The sequence below is a fragment of the Streptopelia decaocto genome (genome assembly GCF_964273445.1).
Source record: "Streptopelia decaocto genome assembly, chromosome: 13".
Lineage (NCBI taxonomy): Eukaryota > Metazoa > Chordata > Aves > Columbiformes > Columbidae > Streptopelia > Streptopelia decaocto.
The window spans coordinates 13,103,894-13,126,816 of NC_138668.1; the positions used below are offsets into that span (position 1 = coordinate 13,103,894).

The 22,923-nt window shown below is 43.3% G+C and overlaps 1 protein-coding gene across 4 annotated transcripts in view; it reads right to left on the bottom strand.

The window, feature by feature from the left end:
* NPRL3 (NPR3 like, GATOR1 complex subunit) overlaps window positions 1–22,923 on the bottom strand; it is a 43,668-nt gene that overhangs the window by 14,740 nt on the left and 6,005 nt on the right. For all 4 annotated transcript variants that reach the window (XM_082065019.1, XM_082065020.1, XM_082065022.1 and 1 more), the window contains 8 exons: window positions 19,229–19,358; window positions 15,805–15,879; window positions 13,162–13,315; window positions 12,250–12,331; window positions 5,166–5,303; window positions 4,286–4,442; window positions 2,311–2,417; window positions 934–1,063 (listed from right to left, as the gene is read on the bottom strand). In XM_082065019.1, coding sequence (XP_081921145.1) covers window positions 934–1,063; window positions 2,311–2,417; window positions 4,286–4,442; window positions 5,166–5,303; window positions 12,250–12,331; window positions 13,162–13,315; window positions 15,805–15,879; window positions 19,229–19,358 — 973 coding nt within the window. The remainder of the gene's footprint in view (window positions 1–933; window positions 1,064–2,310; window positions 2,418–4,285; window positions 4,443–5,165; window positions 5,304–12,249; window positions 12,332–13,161; window positions 13,316–15,804; window positions 15,880–19,228; window positions 19,359–22,923) is intronic.

Genomic DNA, 22,923 nt, shown 5'->3' on the forward strand with positions numbered 1-22,923 from the left:
TTCTTATCTTTATCTCTGATCATAATCTCTGCCAACCTGTAATTACAACAAATTCTTCTCTCACAATTCTGCCTCCGTGCACAGTTGATGGTAATCTTCCAGATATTTGAACAGCAGCTAAATTCATATAACCAGCAAGTCATCAGAGTATGAAGGACAGCAAACAACCCTGCAAGAGATGAGCTACAGAAACCTGCCCGCGCTCCCTCTGCCACAATGAGCTGTGTTCAGAGATCCAGGCTTCTTCAGTTGGGAATACAATTGTGAGCCAGGACACCTCACATTATTGACCTCTCTCTTGCATTTCACCAGCTCCCAGAAGTGCTGCAAGCCATGATCTACGCGTAAGCAAAACAACAGCTCACAAATCCAAAATCCATACACTATTATCCCAAATCTGAACATTAAAATGCTAACACTGTAACACATGGACGCCGGTTGACTACATGCTGAGTCTACTTCCTGTAACAGCCTTTGAACAATTCCAGTTTCTTATCAAAAGCTAAGAGAATAAACAGTTTGCTTTCAAAATCAGATTGTGAACTTGAAGTAGACAGAATATAATAAAATTAAATGTGATTGTGAGGAATCCACCAACTTGCACTCAGCCCTACTAATTTATGACAGTTTTAAGCAGACCAAATGGAGTTTCAGTTTTCCCTACTATATCACTCAAGGAAAAAAATAAACATTCTGATTTTTCCTTTATGATTATGCTTTGCTAACACAGAGCACGCGCACAGCTTCACCTTGAACATCACCACAGCTTTTTGGCATGTGGATGTGAAACAACAAATCTCTCGTTAGAAAGAGAGCAATGGGCAACTTCTAAACGTTCAATAGCAGGTTCCTGACTAGGTACTGCCAAAGCAACACCATTCCTTGTTCTCTTTAGCAGGAGAACGAGGAGGTTTCGTGCACTCCCCATCTCACCTCCTGAACGGGCGGCGCGAGTGGATTCTTGAACTCTGAGAGTGACACTGGGAGGGAGAACTTGGAAAGCATTGTCGGCAGGTTGTGGCCCCGGAACTGACAAGCAAATGCATCTGCTAATGGAGAATAGCTACAGAAAAGAAGTAAAGGCAGAAATCAGTTTTACATGGTTGGTCAGTGTAATGTTTATCCATTTAAGCATTAAAGAAGTGCCAGTTCCCAAATAAAATATTCTCTATGATCTAGAAGAACACTAAGGGTAGTTCACGGCATGTTGCATCTTGCAAAAGTAACCAAGTAGCCCGTGCACTTTCATCTTGGTGTTACATTCAGTACATTATTCAAGGTGTGGAGGGAATCCAGAGGAGAAAAATAAAAATTACAAAAAGTCTTGACCTGTGCAAAGGAACAGGGATTTGGCAGTAAAGAGAAGACAGGGCTGGGCAGGATACAGTCTTTGAATGCGCAAAATGCAGCTGCAGATGTGACCGTTCTCCCTGCCCATGCCCACAGAACAAGCAGTTTGACTGCTCAGAAGTAAAGGAGAGTCAAGTTAAATATTAGGATAACTGTCTTAGGATTTCCATGTACAAAGGTCTTCAAGAACAGCACTGCCATATATGACACAGGCACAGTTGTTCCTGAATGACCTCAAGGTCCCTTCCAGCCCTATTTTTATACTTGCATCACAGATGGTTTGATTTAGAACTATTTTCCTATAACTGAGTTCCAACACAGATTCTAAAAATGTCTCAAAATCCAACAGAGAAAGGGTTGCCGGTCTTCAGCAGAACAAAAATACCCACCGCTGCCTCCACATCTTCCTTCCATTGCTGCTGCCTGCTCTCAAAACGGCCACACTGCCTTCTGTCTGTGAGAAGGCGTATCGGTATAAAATGCCATCACACAAAACAATCCAATAGTGACAGCAACACTACTCTGAGTCGCTACTTTTAATTCCAGATGATGCTGTGTGCCAGCTACACAGTCCCATGAAACACTCATTTATTTAACTTAATCATAAAGGATTTTGGTTTTGTAAATGTTTCCGTATTGCTTCAGGGACATATGGCCTCTCTGATAGGGACAAGTGGCGAGCAAGCACACTGAAAAATGCTAAAAGTAACTTCACAGCGTAAATACTGTTTCCACACCACTGCAGAAGCATATTGATCTGCTATGATGCTCCTCCCTACCACACACAAACTCCTATATGGCTTCGCAAGTTCAGGCACGTGTAATGGTTTGTGTTTTGTACGGTCTCAGCAAATTAATACGTGAAGAAATATGCCACCCGTAGCCAGGCACGCAGGGAAGGAAATCGTATCTGCACTTCTCACCACCTTCTTGCTAGTCACTGATTTTCCTTCTACTTACAGACAGACACTGGCGTTTGGAGAAAGCATGTAGACGTTGTTTTCACACAGCGGATAAATAATAATTGCTTTGCCCCAGTAGACAAGATGTGCAGCAAGCTGGAAAACCTGCATTGAGAAAACAGAGAGAAATTAGGAGAGCAAAAGCAAAACTCAAACTCTCAGCAAGAATTTCATACAATGGCAGAAAAGCCTTGTTTGAGTTGAAATGAAAGAAAAATGGTCCATCCTTTCACCCTGCCTTCACAATAAATTCATGGTTTAATATAACATGTGGCACATCAAAAAGCATTTGACAAGGTTATGAATTTCCACAGGTTTGCTTCGCATTTCTAAGCAACTTAGAGTTCCTTGCCTTACAGAAATTTCTTCAAACTGTATCATAGAAACTGAGTTACTTTTCATGTCTCAAAACCTTATTTGTCTTTATGCACATGATGCATTAAATGTTATACATGAAAAATACACCAAAAGAATCAGTCTCTGCTATGACACAAACATAAAGGAAACCAACACTGCCTTTTTAATGCACTGAGATATTTCAGTAATGAGTTACACAAAGCATTTTAATGTGTTAAAAAGGTCAGTGTTGTTAATGGGTCTGGAAGAGGCATATACATAGTGTCTACAAAATATCAAGTCCAGCCAATATCATTAGATGCATTTAACTTCGCTTCTTTGTGGAGAACAAAACTATAGAAGCGGTAGGGAATTTCCAGAGTTTATCCCATAGCCATATAATGCCAAGTAACACCACAGACCTGGATGCAGACCTGGAAATTTTATTACAAAACAGGACCTTCCCCTTCAAAGAAGAGAAGGTGCAGACCTGTGACCAGGAACGTCTGAGATGACAAGCTGTGTTCTTCCCCCTTGTCACACAGAGCATAGATTGCGTCCCTGGGTCTGAACCGACTCCTGGAAGCCCAGAGCAGCTTTCCCTTCTCCTGTGTCATCTCATACAATCATCAGGCCCGAGGAGCAAAGGGCCATGGTGATCACATTCATCCTCAGAGGTCTTGCAGTGGCCTCGTGTCTTACATGATTGCCAGAGTCTCATTCCCTCCACTGCACAAACTTCCCTTTCCAACGGCTTCTCACATCACCCTGAGCAATTCAGATTTGAAATCCAGTTGCCAGGACTGGAAAGGCATTTGGAAAAAGAGCTGCTGGCTCGGAGAGGCTCCTTTTGCTTCTGCAGTCTCTCACCACACACTCCATCCCCTTACACATCTGTAAAGCTGCCAGCTGGTCACACGCTGCAGCTTGGCCAACCTTGTGCAGATGGGCGAGCGAACCACACCGCAGCATCTCCGCAGGTCCAGGGGAAACAGCGCATCTGGCCATGACAGCTGCAAGCTCTCACCTGTATTTTGGGTGCCTCCACTTGCACAAAGACATCAATGTGGCAGAGCCAAGACAGACCACCGTGATGGCCAAGAGTGCTGTTTGTCCTGGTTTTAACTACCTAACGAGAAGGCACAGGAGACAGCCGCTCTCCTCAGAGGGGCACAGGGATCGGAGGCCACACACACAAGATAGAAGATGAGATGCTGCCATTAGATATGAGGGGAGTTTTTTACTCGATGCTGGTCAAATGCTGGGGCAGGGCCCAGAGGGGCTGTGGGAGGTATCCTGGAGGTACTGAGAATCCGAATGGACAAGTTCCCGAGCAGTCGGCTTTAATGGATTGCTCTGAGTAGCGGTGTGGGCTACAGACCCCCAGATGTCCCTAAGGCCCCACAGCAATCAGTGACTCTGATACGATTGCAGGACTGTCAAGCACCATCATTGCACTGCTGCCCTTCATCCCCCCAACCTTTCCCCACGAGCTCTAAGGCTCGTGCTTTCTCTGTGTGCTCTGCTCACACCAAGAGAACTGACGAGCCCATGTACCACAGAAACCCGCTGGCACAGAGCAAGAAAACGCCTTGTGAATTAAAGGAATTTCAGCTGCCGCTGACAGCTCCCCGTACCTGCAGCAATGCCAAGTCAGCATCTTGAGCCAGTTGCTGCAAATTCTTCACAGCAGAGGTAGTTTTAATTACTCTCACCAGGGCAGGAGAGCAGTCCAATGGGAGCTCATTAAGCAATGACTTCTCATCATTTAAAAGTAATAAGGCATGGTAAGGCCTGCAGAAAGAAGGAATACATTTGCTCAGTAAACTACAACTTTTCCTGAACGCTTCGTTATTCCAAGACCATGATACTTGGTCAATCTACAGGTAAAAATACAACTTCTAATATCACCCTTTTGCTGTAAGTGGGTTCAGAATAAGCTTGTTTTCATGTCACAAGACAAGATGCTCCCCATAAAAAGGAGTAATTGGATGTCCCAGTGACTAGAGAAAAAGACACGACTGTGCTGGCATGCAATTAAGCCTGGAGAACTAGTCTGAAAACTGCTCATCTGCATTACCGAAACACAGAATGGAGCAGAAGAAAGGAAGAGTTAGTTATTTTTGGAGGTAAAAAGCTGTAAACATAGAATGCAGGAAATAAGATATCACAGGGCCTGGGCTCTCTTCTAAAAGTAAAATTACTTCTGGGTCAACAGATTAAAATGCACACACGATTCTCTGACTGGAAACAGCGCAGACTTCTCTGGCAGCATCACCTCAGTACAACCACCTGATATTAATGTAAGGGCTGTGGCTTCACAGCGCCACATGCACAGCAGCATCAGGGCACCTGAGCATCAGCTTCGGGGAGCCCTGTCTCAGACCACGCACCCCCCACCGCTACAGTTCAGTGTCACATCGTCCCCCACGCCATGCCAGCACAGACACTTGCAGCACCACGCTTGGAACTGGAGGCAGGACTGGCCAGACCCCAAGGGACAGAGCTTGCTCTTACCTGATGGATTTCAGGCTTCTCTCAATTGCTTCAGGGGGTATAAAGTTTGTGGCAACATAATGGATTTTATGAGGCAGGCAGAAACTCACTTCCAGCCAGTTGTTGATATGTAAACGGACCACCCCTGTGGTGCAGAGACTAAAATAGGAAGAAAATATATACATACAGCATTTACTATGTATAACAAGCCAAAACAGTGGTCCAGATTCACCCCTGCACAGGAATCACATCAGGACGGGAAAAGACTGAACGCGCCCTGTGTATCCCAGACTGGCTGCTGGCTGCCAGGGGTTCCTTCACTTGTACTCACAGAGCATTAGTCCCTACGAGGCTTTGGGGGGATTTTAAAGACTTCACCCCACTGATCTTCTGCTCCCTCTGCTCTTAACTTTGCAGCGGTATCTTACGTTAAAAGAGTTTCTTGATGATCTCCTGAAAGGCACTGGGAAATTCCCCAGACCAGAGCTGCAAAGGGCAAACGCGAACTGGGCACAATGTTTTCACCTCCAACTTCCATCTTCCTCTCCAAGGAAAAAGAAAAGGAGATGTCTGTACTGGGCAAGAGGTGTTACAAGCAGCACTTTTCTACAATAAAGGACTCCCTCAGTTCTGCTTAGGTTGTTTGTTGCCTACTAACCTGCCCCTGCTTGTCAAATGAAATCACAAATGTGCTCATTAAATGTTTTCTTCACTCTAGGAAACCACAGGGACTAACCTAAGCCTTTAAGCTAACTTCAGACAACGGGACTGGAGTGGAAATGATGGACACCTCAGGAATGAGAATGAAGTCTGACCCTTATGTTCAGCCTGAAAGCAGCTATAAGCCTCTTTCACTGAAAAAAAACAGAAAGCTGGGAGATTAGAGCAATGAACGTCATTCGGGTAGTTTTACAGAAGCCTGGAAGTCTAGGCAACAGATGAAATACACCTAGGTAGGTAAATATATTTATTTTAAAATGGGTAAAGATGGGTACAATACGCTAAGGGGCTAAGCCAGCACCACTTTGCAAACCTTCCCAACGCCAGCAGGAAACGCTGGCCTGCAAACAGCTTTGCTGGAGGCCGTGGGACAGAGCAGGGAGGAACAGCAAGGCCCATCTTGTCAGTACACTGAGTTAGGGACACATATAGACTCGCAAATCAGTCTTAAGCAACTGCTAATCTTGTCTACTGGAGAACTGAATTTCTCACTATGTCCTTTGATTTTAAACATCATTCCAAAAGAGCGTTTTTTGGCCTAAAAGGAAATTTCAAAGTTTGCACTCTGAAAATTTCAGTCTGAATTTTAAATTTAAGTGTGTTGAGACTTGCAATATGACTTTTGTGCTGGTAACGCCCACAAATTTCCCCTCTACACAAAACAGATTTAAAAACATGCCAGGAACAGGCTGGGAGCAAATCCATGCCTTGGAAACTCTTTATGTGGCGATTTAAACACTTATAGCTAGCATTCAGTTGTAGGCCACAAACTAACATGCTCTTTTTCAAGCTCATCTGCTTGTATACAAGGTTTAGAGAGACCTGAAAATTCAGTTTAAAAAAAAAAACCAAAACCATTGGGTAGCTTTGGCTGCCCATTTAACTATTCACCAAACCACAACAGAGTGGTGAGAGAGCAACCACGATCCCTCCTGCATGATCAGACTCATCAGGGGAAATCTCACTGCAGACAATGTTTTTCAAAAGCAGAGGCCGTGGTTTTGTTCTCAAATCTTGCACTGACCTCTGAAAAATATTGATTTTTCAAGCTGCAAAGGGAGCAGACACTAAACACGTTTTCCTTCTCTTAAAAGGAACCAGCAGGATGAATCCACCGTCTCTGTGGCGCTCACGCCTGAGGCTCCAACCCCTGAAGGAACATGCAAAGCATAGCAAACACCTCCGTTTTCTTGCATTAAATGCTGCAAGTCCAGTAACACGGCTTATCCCACCAAACACGCACCAGATAAAGCTGGATTCTCTCAAAATGCATAAAGCTAAAACCTGAAGCTGTGGTTATCCACACTACCTACTGGGACAAATATTCACGAGAGAAAACACAACAATAAATGAAGGGGACAGGTGAGTTAAGAGACTCAGCTAGTGGCGTTGTTCAAACAGGTTATAGAAAAGAAGCAAAGATACATGAAAACGTGAAACACTTGCAGGGATATTTTCCCTATGTAGTTTAACATTCAGGAAACAGAAAAACAGTAACAGTTGGGTCCTTTCATTCTTTGGTCCAAATGCACCAAGGCAGAAGCTTTAATTACATAATTACACTCTCCACAGCATAATTTTGTCTACACTGCACTATACAACAATAGGCTAGAATTAAAGACAACAAGAAAACCAGATTTTCAGTTCAGATCTGGATCTTAATTTCATTCATCTACATTTGCATCCAACTATACAATTTAAAGCCTTCATTATGGCTTTACATACATGATTTCTCCTTCATCCGCCCCTCCTTGGATGGAAAATAAAACTAATAGAAGTCTCTAATAATTTGACCTGGAATAAGCTACACCCTCCAGCAGCAATGTGTGCAACTGCCCTTAGCCAGCCAACAGAGTTACATAATTTCCCCAACATGTACACAAAGATTCATGCAACATGAAATATAGTAAAGTCACAGAAAGTGAAGTTTGGATCCACATTTGCCTTCATTTTCACAGATTCCCCACAACGTCACCTATTCCACAAGCTTTTTACCATGAGCCTCACCAGTCTCGGTGAGCTGGCCCCAAGCGCTTTGGCTGGCGACCAGCGAACCCAGAAGCCGCCTGCGAGGGGCAGGAGCAGAACAGCAAAAAGCAGCAACAGAACACCAAGAAAACAAGTTTTCAAGTCGCATTAGGGAGTCACCTTGCTCCAGTTCTACTTTGTTCTTCTTATCCAACTAAAACTGTGGAGCAAACAGCCCGGACCCTCCGGGACACAGTCTGATAAGCCCCCGGTAGGAAATGGCCCAGAGTCCAAGGTGCAGCAGGTACACCAGGAATTCACAGAATAGTCTCTTTTGTTCTTTGCTTCTTCCCTACCTGCTCTTTGCACAGTTTATGGGGATTTTTTTACATCCTGAGCTTTAGCACTGAAGCTCTTTTCAGAACGGTTATGTACTAAATAAGGGCTGTTTGGTCTTATATGCATGACTTTACTATCAGTACTAAATTTCATAAGCTGGTTTATCAGACAGTTAACTGGTATCCAGTGACCTTGCTGTGACTTTTCCTTTTTCCCACAGACTTCAAGAAAAACTGGGAAAAATAGCTTTATTCCCCATACTCCAAGCAGCTATTAAACCCTCAAAGACATTCCATTTTATCCCATGAAAACTTAATTTCATCATTCTGTTTTCAAATCTCTGGTTAGATAACTGATAACTAATGCTGAGGAATACCTGGTGAGGGATTAGGATACAGAGAGGTGATATCACAGTCTAAAACTGAGACAGGGAGAAGTAAATAGGAAAAAGCTGTTCCATGTCTCTCCCTTGTAAGACCTCTGAGACATCTCATGGTGCTAGAAGGAGCAAAGTTCAAAAGAAATAGAAAGAAACACAGAAACTAGTTAAGCCATGGATCGCCTTATCAGAGGATGCTGTGGTTGTAAAATATTTACTCTGGCTCGTGGGATTGTGGACTAATTCAGGGAAGTGAGATCAGCTGAAGGCTGTTGAATATACAGAAACCACCTCCAGGGCTGCAGGAAGCTGGCAAACATTTTGGGGATAACAATTCTCTTTTGCTCTGTTCTTCTGCTCTGCCTTGAACAGTGACTGGGAGCCACCGACCCAAAATGTGAACCCAAAAGTTGGCCACTATCCCACAGAACTGCCTTTTTTTTCCACAACGATTGGCAAAACAAACACAATCCTACCTCATATTTTACAAGAGCTTATTTTATGTCTGTCTTATTTATAGCAGAAATCAATAATGTATTTTCTTGTTTGGTGAAGCTGAGCTTGTAGCGTTATTTTTCCCAGAGCCTGTGACTACTTAGAGCTTTGAAAAGGTTTCACATTTCCTTGTAAAGGACACATTGACCGTCCTTTGTTCAAATAACTGTAGTCAGTTTCTATTTTACAGTACAGCCAAACAAGTCACACCTAATAATTCACTAAATCTCATATAATTATTCCACTTCTCCCTGAGCTACTGATATTTCAGTCAAATCCCACTAGGTTAAAAATGTATACAGGCTCTTTGTGTATTAAAAAGAATACACAAACAATCCAATCCTCCCCAAAACCCTCCCCATACTTTCACCTTTATTCCAATATAAAGCTAAGAAAAGTTTGCTAAAAACAGACAAGCAGTTAGCTAATATCGAGCTAACATATTACCTGCAGTGGCAGACAGAATTTGGTGAAAGCTGTCTTAATTCCCTAAATTGAATACTGGCTTAAAAGAGACACCCTTTGCAACACTGCTAAATTTGTCGGTGCGGTAACACTGGAGGCACCAGCAGCGGGTGTTCCTTGGTCCTGAAGCCATCACGCTTTGTTCCCCACCAATGCTGGAGTTTGGGGGCAACATGAAGACTCTCAAATCTATTTTCTGAACTAATCAAAAAGAAACATTATTGTCTGCTTTCTCCATTACAGTCAAAAAAGGTCCCAGGAACTCGATGCTGATTGCCTCTAAACTGTCAGTATAATAACACTGCGTCACTATCACAGCAATAGCAGTACAGTCAAGATGACCTGGCTATTGATTCCTGCCTTACAAAATATGGGCACTTCATTCAAAACGCAAGGGACATTTTGAACTACAAAGAGATTCATGCACTTGTGGTTTTGTACAAACCAGCTTGATAAAGGACATGTTGGGTCTTGCCTGAAATACCTCAGCACCATCTACAGGAAACCAAGGGCCAGACAGCACCTCTGGAGCAACCCCGATAATTCAAGAGGTGACTGGGACTGCAGAACTCAGCAGACACCAGGAAACGCTGCTTGAGCAAATCTCAGCTGGAGAGCTGGGTTCCCATCTCCAATTCAAAGTGCTCTTTTCACTTCACTGAGCTGTTCCCCTATGCCAAAGGCTATGCCAGAAAACCCTGTAAATTTAAAACAGCACATTGTCACTGCAAGCATTTGAGAACTTACCGTTCCCAGCAGTCTTTCCTCCTCTAAAAGAAACAAAGCAAATCTTTCCATTTTTCCTCTTAGGTCATTCTCACTCCTCCATACTCTCTAGGTGGCCCAAATCATTCTTGAAACGTGGTGCCCAAAACTGGATACAGTATTCATTGCAGCAGAGGATTTACAATCTTGAGCAGGACTGGTTTCCATCTTACAGACAAGACTTCTGTTTTATGCATTCTTATCTGTTTCCTTTTCTGCAATCCCATGTCACTTGTGACTAACCCTCATTTCATAAACGACCGCACAGACTTCACTCCAGAGCTGTTCCCAATCTGGAATTCTTCATCTTGGAGCTGTAGAATAAAAATCCTATTTCTAGACCATTTCTTCTACCTGACCAAAGAAAAAATTTAATTCCATGCCTGCCAAGGTATGTGCCGCAGCCCCTTTCACTTGATCTCACTGAAGGTATACTAAGTACATTTCCTATTCTCCCATATGAAGCATTAATGGAAAAATACTGCAGAACACGCCTTATTGCCCACCCAGCAAGGGACGCTGTTACCTGCTCTTCAAATAGAGCTTTCCAACCAAATGCTTGTTTCATATTTTTACCAACAGCTTATTTCTTATATTTGCTTAAGACAACATCATTCAAAAGTGTTAAAATATAACTTCCACCACTTCTCCCTGACTCTCAATGTCTAAATGAGGGAGACTGCCTTATTTTACATCTAGGGGCAGCACCAACGCGTGTTTCTTCGTGGTCAGTCTGTTCCTCCTTGTTTCATGGCAGGGCTGTATTAGCAAACTCCGTGAGCTCGGGCTGTGTGTTCCACAGCCAAGTGCCACAAGATGTCACTGTGTCGCTAAAATGTTTGGGAACAAGAGCAGGGTTTGCCCAGTTACAAGCACATGGCCCCAGAGGAACAGAGAAAAGTCATAGGTGAAGTTTAATATTAGAATTACAGGCTACATAAAAAGTGCCTTATTTTAAACTTTAGTACACCTTCTGTAAGAGTGGTATGGAACAATGCACAACATTCCTTCCAAACAGGCTGAGATTCACAGCTCTTGAACATAAAAAAGAATAGCTTATTAGCAGTATTCTAATTTGCTTTGCAATCTTTAAATTATTTAGGCTCTCAGTGCCTCACCTTATAGGGTTTTGCAATTATTCCCTTTGTACAGGGGGAACTGCGATCTAGGGAGGCTAAAGGGTTTGTCTGATATCACACAATGTGCCCTACAGTCAATCAAGGAACTCAAGAGTAATTTTGCCAAGGCCTGACAAACACCCAAATCGAGGGGCACATCACCTTCCTCCCCACCAAAACCTTCTGTGCTCCTTTGTCAAGGTCCTTCACAAAGCGCATATCCTGAACGGAGGGGTCTGCTCCGCACGAGGAGTCAGCACTGACAAGCTGTCAGAGCAGAAATACGCCAGGGGAGGTTGGTGCCAGCTCCTGCTGAAAGGGAACACTAACTCCACGCTCCTTTGAAATCCTTGCCAGAACTTTTAATCCAGTCAAGAAACAGCATGTTACACTTTCCATTCTGCTGAAAGTCTCACCGCCTAATCCAAATTCACTGTCCAGACATAAACAGCGTAACCAAATGAAGCCAGGGCAGTATCTGACTTGCCATCAGTGCTGGACACAGCATTTCTCTCTTAGCTGCAGGTTTAGAGCACTTCTACAGTGATACGATATTCATATTATGGCACTTTGCAGCTCTACAATTCACTTGTCATTATATGCCTCTCTGCGAAGGAAGAAAACAATAATTCTTAAAGCTGTGACAGACATCACCAACTTTCAAGAACCAAAGGGAGACCACGGTAAAGATGACTGTAGAGATTCTGCAAACATTTCACTTGACAGCCTTCACATTGCTCGACCTGGCCTGAACCCAAATCCCAGTGAGTCAGCAGCACGAAGATGTGGATAATATCCTAAGAAACAAGGCCAAGAGGTTCCAGTGAGAAACAGCATACTATGAGCTACCACTTACCTGTCATACATCTCTTTAAGATCTCTGGCCAGTTTGCACTTGGGTAGGATGTGATGAAAAGGTGATTGTGGTCCTTCTGTGCCTATGGAAAATTTCAGAACAAGAAAGCAAACAACTGATTTCAAAGCAAAGAGAGTGTTCTCTTTCCCCACTGGGTATCAACCAGTATCTTAGGGACAGAATCCATGTATTTTTAATCCACGATTATTTTTCAAAGCTTTTACAATAACTCGAGCTATGTTTTAAAATAACAATAGTGATACCTTGCCAACTTCTCCTAAACCTCAACTCAGTAAGCACATGTAACTGTGAATTTAACAAGTGATGATTTTAAGTGTTTTTGTTTTTATACATGTTACTTTTAATTGTTAATGCTTGCAGCAAGATCATGCATCACTGTCAGATAGAGCTCACCTTAAGCAGCGCATATATTATAGTAAATTGCTCTGAAGTATAGTCTATAAAAATGCTCTGTAACTATTTGCTAGCCATGGTAACAACTTGTAAGAGTTGTTTCCACACAAGAAGTCTGGTGACGCAGCAGACAGCATTTAAGCACAGGAAACTTGCTTAAGGTTGGGTGAAGCAAGCTACCTATGAGTTCTTCCATCACAGCCTCACAGGCAGACCCAAATGTGATGGCTCAGTGCACATTCCCCAGCGATCGCACTGAACTGAGCTAGCAAGGAAAGTAAACAAGCTGCTTCATTTCTAAGGCCGACATCTTTGCACAGGGATAGTGATCCTGGATGAGGCAAAATGCAGTCAAAAGCTGTTGGAACACTAAAGAGCACCAAAACTTGTTCCTATTGATTCCAGCCACAAAAGAAGTAAGAAGGCACAATCAGTACTTTTCTGAAAGAGTGCTCCTGGACAAACATATTCCTGTACACAGTTAAGCTCAGCACTCACTTTCTGACATGGCAGACACTTCATCCTGAATAGCCAGGATCAGCTTGGCCTCCCTGGTCAGGTATTGGCAGCGACGCTCCTCGTGCTGCAGGACTATGGCGATTCTTCGGGAGAGGTTGTGTAAGCAGTTTATCACGGACGGATCTGCGTTGGCCTATGGGCAACACGGAAAAGAAAGAGTCGGTCATTCAGCCACAATCACATCTATGGAACTACAGTGATAGATAAGTAGTCAAAAGTTATCTTCATTAGATATCAAAAGTCAGCTTGTTTGGCAACTGGCAAAAGAAAGGAATTTTCTCTAGCAGCAACAGAGCAGAAGCTCAGAGATGTCCAAAGGTAAAGAGAAGACTCAGGGATTTCTAAGCTTGTCTATGCACACCAAATGAACACAGCACCTGGAGTACGACACTCCCGTCTGGTTTATTTTTTCCAGTTACTAATGGGCCTTCTGCTAGCAAAGAGACCAAAGAACTCACTTGCACACAGTGAGAAAGTGTCAAACTATTTGGAAAGGGAGAATGTCACAATGTTCAGGTTAAATTCACTGGGAGTGTAAGGTCTGCAGCGCCTTTAACACAGCCCACCCACTCCATGTTGCTACACTGGTTTGCCTTATATACTGACAAGACTGTAACTAGGTAAGAATTGCCAGCACATGATCAAGAACTTGATCCCAAACCAGAATGAATTTGGATTTATGCTCCCAAGTATTTCACAAATGTGGGTTATTACTAACACTGCATTTGTGCAAGTCCCAGAATGAAAGTGCTGGAAAAGCCTATCGTGTCAGCACAGCTGACAAGGTGGGGGGACTCGGTGGCTCCAGTCTGAGCCAGCAGCTGCTCCGTGTTTGTTAAGACATTTAAAGGAATTTACAGTTCTAGCAAGTGATAACTTGGCACGTAAACCAGCAAACCATGAGTCATCATTTTTGGATCCCACTGTTCCTGCTGAGTCACGACACGTTGGTAACCCTGAAGCTTAAACACAGCAGGGTCAGTGCTGATTATAGCGTTTGGGACATTGCCCGAGGTCTGCCCGCTGCAGATGGGCTCTCAGCGTTATCTCAGAACGCCTCCACCCACCCCCTGCACGGTGCTACATCGTGCTAGGAAAAAATGTCCACTTTCCAGAAACCTGACAGTTCTCTATGGAATAAGAGTGTCTCATTTGGCAAATATGATTTGTGCTGCATTACGCACACAACTACATCAGTATCATCACAATACCAAAATGCAAAAAAACACGTTTCCCTAGGAAAACCACTAGAAATTAGATTCTAGAAAAATGTGGGCCAGATATAGCCTTCATGATACTTCACTGAGCTCTTGCAATATTGTGAATGAAGGAGCATTGGTTTTAGCACTTCTGCTTCCACATGACTCAATGTGCATCAACGTTTGTGTTTGCACGAGCATCGACACACACTGACCTTCAACCAAAGCGTGGTGCTTTACCAATACACCAAAACAACAGCATTCTTAAAGGTGATGTCTCTTAACATGCAAAAACTAAAATAAACTGTATCGCAAATTCAGCACTTCCTGACCTAAGAATGTCCCAAAGCACAACATCACTGGATCGCCAGCAGAACTCAGCGAACTATTTCTTGCTTGATTCAGATGGATTGCTGGGAAAATTGCTTTGTATGAAACCTTGCTCCTCAACTCAGGACAAGCCATCCAGACTGTGGCCCTGTCCTTGTTAGTCACTGCAGGGAGGCCAGCAGTAACAAAAGTACTAGTGCATTTCACAAGCAAGGAACCGGATTCTTTCAAATCATTACATTATATCCACTCAAGCAAAAATCAACCATTTCCATAAAGATGGCTATTCCACCTCCTTCTTTCATTTTTAAGTTTCTTCGCACGTGTACACGCCACAAAAACAATGTTGGCTCCACAGATGCAGCCTGTGGGTTGGGAAGAGAAATCCAGAACGCAGAAATTAAATAATACTCAAAGATAATGAAATTTCTAGGGTTTTGTACCACCAAATGAGCCAAGTCAGGATCCCCTAACACGGAAACCAATAGAGTAAATAGAGTAGACCTGAAAAAAATTCCAAGCAAAAATTACACATTTGCTCCAGGTTCTTGCTGAGCATCCTTTAGAATGCTACAGCTGCTGCCTCCTGGCACTCTCCCTTTACAATGATCTCATTGCCAAGAGGAGGCAGTTTTCAACCACTGTCCGTTTAATTAGAAAAAAAAGCCTAGAGGCGCTGGGCAAAGGCACGTCTCTGTTTCACACAGCGTGAGTAAGGGCTCCTAACAGTGCTGTCCTGAGCCAGAGTTACCAGCTCACTAATAACGGGAGACACATACAGGACATTCAGCTTGGTTCATACCCATGTTGCAAAGTGGTTTCTTGCATGCCTTTGCACTCTGGGTATCTAAAACCAAAACTCCAGAAAATGTCCTGAAGATAAATTTATACTTGTTTTCCACTGGGCTGCAAAACTGTCCCACTTGTCAGTGTCATATTGTACCTTGGTTAAGTTTGTTGTTTCAAATTAAAACATCCCAATGAAATCAGGCACTGGATGTTTTAAAAGAGGTTACTGGCATGTGAGCCCACTGCATTCTATTATACACCTGAAGCACATCTCACTGTCAGATGGAATGAAGACAGTCCTTACCCTCAGTGCAAACACCACATTGAAGAGAATCATAGTAGGCATCTCTCTCTTCGGTGAGGGATCAGTTTTGGATACCTGAAAAATATATTTTGTGTTAGTTGGAGCCACTAACAAGGTAAAAAAAGGAAAACCAGGAAAAAAAAAAAAAAAGAGAAAAGCCTAAGTGAGTCAAATAACAAGTTTGCTGAGAAAAGAGAGCAGACAAATCAAATTATACCATGAAATTTGACTTGTAAAAACTAACACTATGGGTTTTTTTAATTAAAGTGTCCTATTTACTTGACAACACTGCCTTTTCTGAGAAGCTGTGAAGACTTAAACCAAAGCATTTCGGTCATGACCACAGAAATTAGTATCAGAGAAGAAAGCAGTTTTATTAGGTGTCTTTACTACTGCCCTTTTGCATCATTAGGGACCATAGGTTTAAATTCCTTAGCACAATTGTTATATATTGTCAACTAAAGAGAAGTCCATAGATTTCTCGTCCTAGGCCACAAATTCCTTTCCTTTCCTTTCCTTTTTCCTTTCCTTTCCTTTCCTTTCCTTTCCTTTCCTTTCCTTTCCTTTCCTTTCCTTTCCTTTCCTTTCCTTTCCTTTCCTTTCCTTTCCTTTCCTTTCCTTTCCTTTCCTAAAATCCCCATTTGGATTGTGTCATGTTACAAACTGTTGCTTTTATCAGAACAAACAAATGCTCTAGAACTGCTGTACTAAAATAAAAGGTTTGCTTTTTCCTTCCTGCAGGATTTTGAACACATTCTCCCCCTCCGTCCCTCCTTTCTGCAGCAAAGAGCTTCAGCCCTAATGCAGGTACAGACTTTCTGGTGGGGAGGAACAGTGGAAGCCAAGACGAGCAAGTTGAATTTGCACACCTGAGACTAACAACTGGGAATGGAGCGAGCGTCACCACAAGATGGAGCACAAAATCCAGAGGACACCCCTGCCACCCCCAGAGCTGAACCCCCACCCAAACTCAAGTGAAAACAGCTACATCACCCAGCGAACCTCATATTCGGTCTCTACCCAACACATGTACATATGTAGCTAAGGGAGAGTCTGAGATGAGGCAAACACAGAGAAGCTGATAAGAGCCACATCCACGCTTCCTGGCAGGTCCTGAGCATCAGCACCAAACTGCTCAGCAGTGAACTCCAAAATCTGAGTGTTTATACTCAGCAGTCTTAAAAATTAGAGAAACTAAAAGAAGCGATACATACTTTCTTTTTTTTCTAAAGTGTAAGTGAAGTTCTAACAAAAAGGCGGTGATGAGAGGGCGGTAAAGTCAATTTACTGTGTTTATTTATTCTGGAGTCAGAGGTTCCAGGATGCCTTATGATCTTCAATAAAGACTCAAAAGCATTTCCAAGCGTAGGGACTGATCTTGTTCCTTCCTTAAAATCAGAGACTACCACCATTTACATTAATTGGGATGCAGGATAGATTTAGTATCATCTCCTGTGCAGAAAACAAAGAAGAAATTACTAAACTGGAAAAGAAAATGCTGAAGGAATTTGAAGAATTCAGAATATTGTTACATAAAAGGTGGTCTGGCACACAGGATTAGATATTCGTGCTCTTGTAACTCCTGAATCTCATCTGAGTAAGAATTTGCTGAGCTGTCCTGTGGATTAACTTGCTGCAGTGTGAACTCTGAAGAAACCCAAACCAGAGACTGTCGGGCTGCTCTGGTCACTGCCTCTGCTCCACGGGAAAGGAGCTCCGTCCAGGTTCCTCCGAACTGCAAAGGAGTCCCAGATTTAGACTCAAATCAACAGGCAGAGACAGCTGCCACGTCTAGAAGATTCTGGACACTATTACCGGGGTGATAAGACACACACAAAAAGGAGATCCTACAAGAAGTCATAAAAAGTGTTTAAAGCACTTTATAACTGTATTTATTTACCCAGATGCAATTTTATTTAGATAAACTGAAAATGATGAGATATTTTACGCAATTAGGATAAAACTGACAGGAAAGTGGAGAGAATGTATAATAATGATAATATATGGTGCAAAAATGCAAATACAATTTTTCAGCGTAATTTACACCACATTTAGGAAGTTGTGCCTTTCAGACGAGATTAGCAAAATAAAGGAATCTGATACTGTGAGAGAACACGCCACTGCTGTCAGGGCCCTGAGAGCACCAGAAGTCTGAATGGTCGCCCCCCACAACCCAGCCCATGACCATGAGCCCCATTTAAGCTCAGCCCTGGAGCCCCATTCCAGCTCAGTCCGGGGCCTGCAAGTGTGCCTGTCTCAGCCCTGTCTCCTGGATGCACCTTTGATCCACGTCATCACAGACGTTTGTCTCCCGCATGGACCCTTGTCCTGCAGTCCTGTCTCTGGCCCTGTCTCCTTCTGCTCCTGGCCAGGGTCGCTATGTGGACCCTGGGCCTGATGATGAGACTTGTACAGCTTGGGGACACTTGAATTCTGGCTTCCAAAGCAGTTTAAACATTTGAGGACTGAATCTCGGTGATCCTCCATCACATTTCTTGTAGACTCACAATTGAGTTTCAAAAGCAGAACACTAGTATCTTCCGATCCTTAAAGCAGTCTGGTCCTCTAAATATCAAGCAGCAGTTGCCAACAAGCTGCTTGCACCTCTAATTATAGATGGAAAGGATGATAAAATTGGCAAGCAGATTTTTTTTCCTGAAAAATGAATTACTTAGACAATTTGACGAAAAAAGAGACCAAAGCAATTCAGTGACAGAGATCAGTGTTGGATTCAGAAATTAGCAAACCCTAGTTCATTCTTACAGTCTATCAATAAGGGGGAATGAGACAGGGAATATTTTGCACATAGAAGTGTGTAAATTCTTTCCTAGACTTCAGCAGGGCCTTTTCCATAGCCTAGGTGGCAACTGCTTTCATTCCAAGCAGCTAAAACACAGACCACAGAGCAAGGTCTCAATGCAAACAGCAGCCTGACTTTGTCCACAAGAAAATTTTAGACTTCTTTCAACATCCTACCTATTCCAGCTGGGCCATGTGAATCAACTTGAGCAGCAGAAAGAGTTGAAATCCAAACAAAGCTGGTGTGGCTTCTATAATCACATTTGTGAAGGTTTGGGGTGGATTTTTGTTCATTTGTTTCGTGTTTTTTTAACTGCCATACTGATTAGAGGTGTTAAAGAGCTGACTTGGCAATAACTAACAGGGAGAAACAGCTTTTTGAGCTGGACTGCTTAGTATTACTCCTCTTTACCCACACTGCTTTTCTACAGTAACCAGAAGGGGGTTTCTGAGAATCACTGACACAGCTCCCTCAGTCTGCCACTCACTGTATTTATCTGGAACTAAGTAAAAGAGACAGCTTTGAGCATCCATAAGTAAAAACAGGATATATTTTCTAAGTTTCCTAACTAAGCCAGGCAGTTTGTAAAGAAGGCAGGTCCCGAGAGCGGACCTCATACCATACCTGCCCAAGGGCATGCTGAAGCAACGTGGGATGGCCAACAAAGCGAACATTGTCAATCTTCAGTTCAAACTTTTTGCCACACATATCTGACTTGGTAGCCAAAATTGTTGCCAGGATGACATCCGAAAACCTTAAGGAGCAGAAAGAGAAGTTACTACAATTTTCAAAAAGTATACCCCCAGAATATTCCTCCAAATACAGATATATTTAACTTATAAGTTTTTAATTAAAGTTGTGTCTAGATTGCTGTACCTAGAGTAGCACCAATTACGGAAAATTAAGAACCCTTAATTACATCTCTCAGATCATCACAATTATAAAACAGGAAGCATTCATGACAAAGACTGCAGGGTCATGCTTATTTAATTACATGCTCAGCAAAATACATTGGAAAGATTAGATGCGGTTCGCTTAAATATAAAACCAGCTAGAGTTAGCCATTGCCTGGATTTAGCTGCAGGTTAATGAACTTACTAAGCAACTACATATCAACACAGCCTGTCAACTCAAGCACAACAGAGATCTTTAAGCCACCCAGTATGGCAGAGGGGAAGGCAAGTAAGAGCTGATTCAATTAGAAAAAAACCATACATCCAATGCTTGTGCCCCCTTTCCCAAATCTCATCTGTGAGATTCAAAGTTACTGAGCAGACCAGCAGCACCCTTCTGAGAGCTGCCTGGCCTCACCTGGGCCTTCTCATCTGACAAACCAAACTAAGACAACCTCACGAGAGTGCAGGCCCTTCCCAGTGCTGCCCATGGAGTTACTGGGTTGCTCTGCTTCAGTGGTGGGACCAGGGCAGCTGTGAGACAGGAGGGCAAGCATCTACAAGGAGTCTGCCCTGGAAAAGAAAGGTATCGCTACAAAAATGGGTAAGAATCCAGTGTGACACAAGAGGAATTCTGCAACTGCTCTTTCCGATGGCCTTGTGACATCGGTCTGGCCTCTACAAACACTTGCTTTCCTCAGGAAAGTGGAGTTCAAATCCTCAGGGAAGAGGGACTCAGCTGCTGGAGGGAACAACTCCTTCTAGAACAGGAGCGGCGCAAGGTTTGATATTAGCAAGTTCTTCCCTCATCAGATTTCTTAGAGGCTCCCATTTAACCAAATTAATTTCAAACCAGTTTCTGATGAGGCTATGTTTTTTAAGAATGAAAATGTTAATTTCCTTTTCTATATTTACATTCAGGGATGTGTGTCCCTGCCAGACCATCCCCCTCCAGCAGGCAGGTACCCCAGATAACCCGGTATCGCCCAGAGAAAAGGGCAGGCATGGGTGTGTGCTGCGCTCACCTTATCTCTTGGCCACAAGCGAGCCCTCCATGCCCAGAGATGGAATTAATGTACCATTTTCCTGGCTCACTCTGAGCTATGGAGTACTACAGAAATTCAGACAAACGCACACAGACAGATCTTTTGTGTGTACCCATCTGCACATGACCCAGGGGGCTTTTCTTTTATTAGACCTTCACATACTGAAGACGAATGACAACACGGGGGCTTTACAAACTGACAAAGCCCTCGGTGTTTGTATAATACAAACAGGTAATCCTGACCACAGCACGCTGCTTACGTTTGGCTTATGGAAGGAGCAGCTCTGTACAAACTTCCAAACCCCTGGCTGCTCTGCTCCAAACTTTGCTAAGGGCAAGCAGAGGGATGGGGAGATTGGCCAGAGACTCCTGGGGCCACTGAGCCCATGGTCCTCGGCCACTGCACTGCACAACACATGGAGCTCATGCAGAAAGGGCAAAGTGTCCTCAAACAGGATCTGGACTGACAGTCCCTTGGAGATCCTGTTCAAAATAGGAAAAATGTCACCATGACAGCAGTGAGCTTCTCCCCCTCTTTTTGCCCCATTCAGCTGTATTCGTTAACAGGCTCACCATGGAGCCAGAAAGACTCTAACAGCGATGGATCCAAAACGAGCATATGCTTTGGGGGGTGAAGGGAGAAGAAGGGTAAACTAGAAAACGCCTGCTGGCTGGTAAGAAAAGCGTTACTCTTCCCTCCCCCAGCCTTGGCAAAGGATAGCTTGGGAACTGGAAAATTGGTCATTATGATGACTTTCACTGCTGTTAAAGATTTTGCTTTTATAAGGAATTACACCAACAGATAAATGTGGTACTGAACGTAAGAGTTCAGCAGCTCCCCAGGAGGGCTCACGACACCAGCAGCCATGTCTGCCCAGCCTTGTGCGTGGCTCTGTGGGGAGGAGAAGATTAAAAGGTTGATTTTTGTAAAGTCCTCAGTATCTTCTCACTAGCAGAGACTTGTCTTTCTGGGAGATATTGCAACCACAGCCAGATGACAGGCTCAGGGCAGACAAGCCTGTGACGGGCTACATAGGTGCTACCTGCCGGCTACAAACACCTGGTATCACCACAGGCTCTTCCAAGGGACCAGGACTCAGCCCCATTCTCCTCACCTGGCAGCCTAGATTTATTCATTTTGCTGGTTTGTGGATTTTTGCCCCCCATGCTCTACATAATTTATATATTTCTTAGGCCTCAGGACAATGAGGAGGTTGAGGGACAGCACATACGTTATTCCCATCACTTCAATCCATCATCTCATCTTAGAAAATAACATTTTTAGTTTAGATATTTTGATACTGATTTTCTAATCTCTGGGGTGTATTACAATGACCTAAAAATACTGACTTCTCAGAGCCCAGGAGTTTGTTAGAAGCAGATCAGGTTTTGCAGTTGGGCAGTAACAGTCCCTTGTTTTACAAGATTAGTCCACACGTTGTGATTTCCAGAGGGAAGCAAACCTCTCCTGGACCAAAGAATTCAGCAGGAGGAAACTAAATACAAAACCCAAAAGCTTTGATTTGCCCCAAATATCCTATCACTCCTATCACGAGCTCAATGTAGCAGTAAAAGCAGACAATCCAGCAGTACGATACAAACCACACTAGTGCAGATCGACTGCTGTCACCAGCATCTCCTCTGGAAACCCAGCTGAAACAACAATTGCTCTAGCACACGGAAAAGGAGGGGGGAAGAATCTCAATCACAAGTTCATCTTTTCCCCAAGAATGGATAACAACTTTTTTTTTTTTTTTTTTTTTTTTTTCCAGGAATTCAAAGCAGGGTTTTTCTAAATTCTTCTTTGAAGCGGTTTAGAATGGGAGCTGAGTATCTAGGTGAGCATCTTTATGTTAAGCAGAGACTAGAGATGCAGTTTAATACTTCTGGGGCTCTGGGTAGAGATAAGCACTTTTCCCTCCGGATGTTCAAAAAGGGGGCGTAATGCAGTCCTCCAGTTTAGCTTAGGGGCACCAAGAACAAGCAACCAGAGCAGCTGCTCAAAACCAGGTCTCTGAAGAGATCTCCATAACTACTGTGGGACTGTGCTCACTCATCTGTACTTCTAAGTCATTGCTCCTCAGAAAGCAATTTGTTTTAGGGCTCCTTGTTGGAATAACTCTAATGCCAAGGCTATACTTGTTGCGTTCTCGGAGAGTCACAACTTTTCTCAATTCACAGAAGAGACAGTACCACACCTGTCCTGGATACCCTACAGGAAGCACTGACATGTTAGTAGGACCTGTGTAATTATCCTAGTGTAAACCTTTAGCAATATGTTTCCTACAGACATTGTGATTTAGCATATAATTATCTCATCATTCAGTAAAACAGAAAACAGAAACAAAGCACAATTAAAAGGATGGTGAGAAAAGAAAGCC